Raw genomic sequence first — 5,902 nt, 5'->3', positions numbered from 1 at the left:
CAATTGAGATGGGCCATGCTTTTCCATAATGCAGTCAAATTAGATGATTATAGCTAGGCATGGGAGCAGGTCTGTGTCTGTCTAGACCCAGAGCCAACTGTTTTCATCAACAGGACTCAAAGCTCACATCAAACATCAACAACACCAATACTAAACTCACCACGCAGATCACCAACACCAATACTAAACTCACCACACACATCACCAACACTAAACTCACTACACAGATCACCAACACTAAACTCACCACACAGATCACCAACACCAATACTAAACTCACCACACAGATCACCAACACCAATACTAAACTCACCACACAGATCACCAACACTAAACTCACTACACAGATCACCAACACTAAACTCACCACACAGATCACCAACACCAATACTAAACTCACCACACAGATCACCAACACTAAACTCACTACACAGATCACCAACACTAAACTCACCACACAGATCACCAACACCAATACTAAACTCACCACACAGATCACCAACACTAAACTCACTACACAGATCACCAACACTAAACTCACCACACAGATCACCAACACTAAACTCACCACACAGATCACCAACACTAAACTCACCACACAGATCACCAACACTAAACTCACCACACAGATCACCAACACTAATACTAAACTCACCACACAGATCACCAATACTAAACTCACCACACAGATCACCAACACCAATACTAAACTCACCACACAGATCACCAACACTAAACTCACTACACAGATCACCAACACTAAACTCACCACACAGATCACCAACACTAATACTAAACTCACCACACAGATCACCAACACCAATACTAAACTCACCACACAGATCACCAATACTAAACTCACCACACAGATCACCAACACTAAACTCACCACACACATCACCAATACTAAACTCACCACACAGATCACCAACACTAAACTCACCACACAGATCACCAACACCAATACTAAACTCACCACGCAGATCACCAACACTAAACTCACCACACACATCACCAACACCACTACTAAACTCACCACACAGATCACCAACACTAAACTCACCACACACATCACCAACACCACTACTAAACTCACCACACAGATCACCAATACTAAACTCACCACACAGATCACCAACACCAATACTAAACTCACCACACAGATCACCAACACTAAACTCACCACACAGATCACCAACACCAATACTAAACTCACCACGCAGATCACCAACACTAAACTCACCACACAGATCACCAACACCAATACTAAACTCACCACACAGATCACCAACACTAAACTCACCACACACATCACCAACACCACTACTAAACTCACCACACAGATCACCAATACTAAACTCACCACACAGATCACCAACACCAATACTAAACTCACCACACAGATCACCAACACTAAACTCACCACACAGATCACCAATACTAAACTCACCACACACATCACCAACACCAACACTAAACTCACCACACAGATCACCAACACTAAACTCACCACACAGATCACCAACACTAAACTCACCACACAGATCACCAACACTAAACTCACCACACACATCACCAACACTAAACTCACCACACAGATCACCAATACTAAACTCACCACACAGATCACCAACACTAAACTCACCACACAGATCACCAACACTAAACTCACCACACAGATCACCAACACTAAACTCACCACACAGATCACCAACACTAAACTCACCACACACATCACCAACACTAAACTCACCACACAGATCATCAACACCAATACTAAACTCACCACGCAGCTCAGTAATATCAATGATCAACTCACAATTCAAATAACCAATAGCAAGGCCCAGATATGGCTATATTTTGGACAAGATTGGCAACCAACTACCTAAAAAAGAAATACATTGTAGAAATTAAACTAACAGCGTGATACGCATCGCGTACCAGTGCGATTGCTCATGAGGTCGGCGAATCCACTAAACTACATGGGGCCTCCTTCAATGGACTGGCTGTCGCAGCGAGAGTTCGTATTGAGATCGAGACGTTCGCAGTGACGCAGTGTTTATGAGAATCGGTCCAGCGGTCCAGGACACAGGAGCACTGATTGGGACATTTCGACGTAGAAACTTAACCGGAAATTTACGAGTCAACAGCCGTCCGTACAGGTTTCCCGCTATCCACGAATCAAATGTGCGAACGTCCAGGAAACCCACCGTTGATTGAGAATGTGTTTTGCAAAAACAACAACCCCCCCGCCCCTCCACCTAATTCGTTTCTCCACCGGCGATGATGAGCGAGTGAGGTTTGCGTGTGGAGGCTGGAGGACGTGAGGGTTAGAGGTTGGAGTCGCTCGATGCCTCGAGAGAGACGATGCCCGTCTCGCGTCGTTGGCATCCTCGATGATTCTCCCTCCCTCCCTCCTTCCCCCTTCTCCCATTTCTCTTCATCTGCATCCCACGTCCTGCCTGGAACCCCTCTCCGCAAAATAACTAAAAAAAGCTCCCTCCGATCGGCTGGTTAAGACAACCAAATGGGAGGAGGCATTGCATTCCGAACCCGCGCACCTGCCTGCAACGTGCACCACAGATTTTACTATATGTGACAAGATGCCTGGCATGAGCCAACAACGCGTTTACGTATATTTGTAATAATAATGACGACGACAATACTACTACTACTAATTATTATTGTGATTTACAGCCCTTTGCCGGTCCACCTGCTGGATGGAAGCCAACCCCAAGCAGTGTATAGAGCACGAATTCATAATTTTTGGGTCTTTCGGTAAAGTCACGTAGATAGGCTCAAAGAAAATAAGAAAATAACAAGATCTCCCACCTGATGACGAGCGCTTGTGTTGCGATCGAAACGTCGTCGTAGTTTTTTTGTTTGTTATTTTCTTTCAACCTATCTAACGTGAAATTTTGATTTAAAGCTTTCGTGACTGCAGGGATTCATCTTCTTGGTTCTTTCGGTAAAGTCACGTAGAAGGGAAATAATGAAATGATAAAAATTAAACATAATAAAATACAAATCTCACTATCTACGTGACTTTATCGAAAGACCCAAAGAATATGAATTCCTGCAGTCACGAAAGCTTTGAGTCAAGATTTAAAGCACGGATTGTTAGGACGCACTTTGCCGCGTTGGTGGGCGCGGGTTCGTGAAAGCAGGCGCCCAACGACCGGCTCAGACATCACTCATATTCTGAGGTTTTTTCGGTAAAGTCACGTAGGTAAAAAAGTAAAATTAAAATTAATCAAAGTAAAATAAATTAAAAAATTAAAATCACGACGTTTCGGAGGCAACACAGACATCACTCGCCACAGATGTGAGTCGTGACCGCGAATCGACCGTCTAATGCGAATTTCAAATGACCGCGTTGCTCTCAATAATCGCTCATCATCGCGAACAACTTGGTGAAATAACGCGTCTGGCTACGCTCCAAAGGGAGAGTTCACACTTTAAGGAGCCGCGTTAATAAGACACCAAGGCAACAACAACAACAACAACTGCTGCACACTTAATCTCTTCCCAGCAACGTTATTAAGGTGATGTTCAGCCATGTTCTATCCACTGCTGGTTGAAGGTCTCTCCACGCCGTCGCATCTGCCACGTTCTGCTTTCAGTGCGTTCAGTTCGCCCCCCCCCCCCCCGCATCTCCCATTAGCGTGGTTGGCTACAGACGGCGCGAAAGATGTCCAAAGTGAGTCCGTCCGTCCAAACGCTGCGACGATACAACAATCGGTCGCGAGTCCGTGCATGAAAACATGATTTCATCACTCCGTCTCCACGGTGGGTTCGCCCCTCGCAGGCCCGTTCACTCCTTTGGCTGCTAAATCGTCGTTAGCCTCGAACATTCTTGCAGCTTGTCCTGAACGTGACGTCTCTCTTCGTTTAGTTCTCTCACGATCCGTGACGCCCTCCAACCCCCCCCCTCCCCATTTATCTCCCTGTAATTCCAAGCATGCATCTCACCAAAGCTTCGTAGCGCACTTTTCATGAATTGGCTGAATGACATCTTTTGGCATATAGAGGACTGCAGAGCTTGGATAACCGTGGGTGCCAGCTCACTGCCTTCCAGCTCGTCTTGTGGCTCCTCGGGGATTGTGGAGATGTAATTTGCATGAAAGACGCAATGTAAAACGAAACACTATATTCAGCGTTTGTTCCATAGTTGTGTTGAATCAATAAACAAAAAAAAATACGCCGTCTACATTTGACACGTGGCTCTGTATAAATTATTGCCGAACAAAAATAAAATGGAAATTCCGTGGTGTAAAATTTTGGTCCCCCCCCCCCAAAAAAAAAATGTGCAAACTCAGTTGGTGAGCTTGCCTTTCAAAGGTTGTAATATGTTCAGAAATCCCCACTCAAGTGTATTGGCATGGACAGACGGCAAGGCAAAGACTCCCCGTATAGCCTTTAACGCGCTGTTGGGGCAAGTGCTGTTAGCCAGCACCTATGAAGGCGGGCACAGCACACAAGGTGTGGTAGATGGCCAACACCACGCCACAGTCAACCTTTGTCTCCCCGGTGCTGATGTTTGCACACCGTACCGGGAACTACTTTATGGCTCAGTCGATGTAGCAGAGGCCCACTGAGCGGTTCAAATATCCGCCACTGTCATTGGTCGTGGGTGCGAATCGAACACGGGGAGTCGCCTAGGCCCGTAGCGCAGTGCGCTAATCACTGCACCACCGCTCCCCCCCCCCCCACACACACGTGTTCCAATTGAAACGCCACTCCCATCGCAGCATTCGGTGTGAAGGTTTAAAACTATCGGGAGCAAAAACGGGAGTGGCTCTTTTGATTTTAGTTGTTGTTGTTCAAAGCTGACTTTATATTTTTTTGTGCAATTTAAAAGCCCTCTCGGAACGCTTGTCAGGATGTGACGTTGAGCTGTGCGCAGTGTTGTAAATATATTTCGTGAGTGTGGCTGACGTTTGCCCGTCGACTGTGTTTGCGTCTTCGTGTCGTTCGCCGTCGCTTAGCTCGTAGGCAATCCGAATGTCGTGTTCGCTCGCCGATGGGTCTATTTTACAGATGTGACAATTCCTGGTGAATAAAGTGACGCTTTTGCCTGAATGGTTCACTCGAGTTGGTGTTGTTGTTGTTGTTTGTTGTTGTGTCGGTGAATGCAACTTTTTTTGAGCGGCAAGAAAAACGTCCCTGGGTTCGATTTCCGACTCGGACGCGTCTCTTCTTCCGTGGAGTTTGTAAATTCTCCTCCTCCTCCTTTGTTCTGCAATGGGTTTCCATCCACATCTGAAAACAAACAAAGAAACAACATACCATGATAACTGCTATTGGCAAGCATTACAAAAAATCACCCCAATGCCGACATTCACGGAAAATGTCACTCGATTTGTATTACCAACAGAGCAATTCATAATAAAGTTTTTGGGTTAGATCGCGTTATTTATAAATGTGTCGTAACCCTCCACCACCCGACACGGCCAATCAGCAAAAAAGTGTCACGTTGACAAAAGACAAATAGTTCCCTACTTTAGCCCACCGCATCCGATTACACACAAATTGTCGGGATTATCTCGAGAAAGAGTTTGGAGGCTCAGAGTTGAGGCCTTGCTGACTCTACAAGCGGACCAAGTTGATGAGTGCCGTGTTCACGACTCACTCACATCCTTGGGCGCAGACCAGACAAACTTAACAGCACATCCACGCAAGCAATACGTGGTATAATAACTCGCAATTACGCAATTGGATGGAGGGTGGGAGGTGTTGATTTTCATTTGTCACAAGGTATGTGTGTTAAAATGTTACACCGCTGGGAAGGAACGAGTAGCAAACACGCGTACATGCACTGCAACTGTGTAAAATACATTTAATGAGAAAAACAAATATCAAATTACCGTAAGTTGCATAAGGTTACCATTAGTGCAAATAA

General features: G+C 45.6%; 1 protein-coding gene across 1 annotated transcript; it reads left to right on the top strand.

The window, feature by feature from the left end:
* Window positions 1–51: 51 nt before the first annotated feature.
* Window positions 52–5,094, top strand: LOC144938479 (uncharacterized). Its single transcript, XM_078866330.1, has 2 exons — window positions 52–1,234; window positions 1,436–5,094. Exons 1-2 carry the CDS (start codon window positions 60–62, stop codon window positions 1,887–1,889), a joined length of 1,629 nt encoding a protein of 542 aa, XP_078722456.1. The 5' UTR covers window positions 52–59; the 3' UTR covers window positions 1,890–5,094.
* Window positions 5,095–5,902: the final 808 nt, after the last annotated feature.

Source organism: Lampetra fluviatilis, chromosome 22 (assembly GCF_964198595.1).
Source record: "Lampetra fluviatilis chromosome 22, kcLamFluv1.1, whole genome shotgun sequence".
Taxonomy (NCBI): Eukaryota; Metazoa; Chordata; class Hyperoartia; order Petromyzontiformes; family Petromyzontidae; genus Lampetra; species Lampetra fluviatilis.
This window is presented reverse-complemented; position numbering and strand designations above follow the sequence as displayed.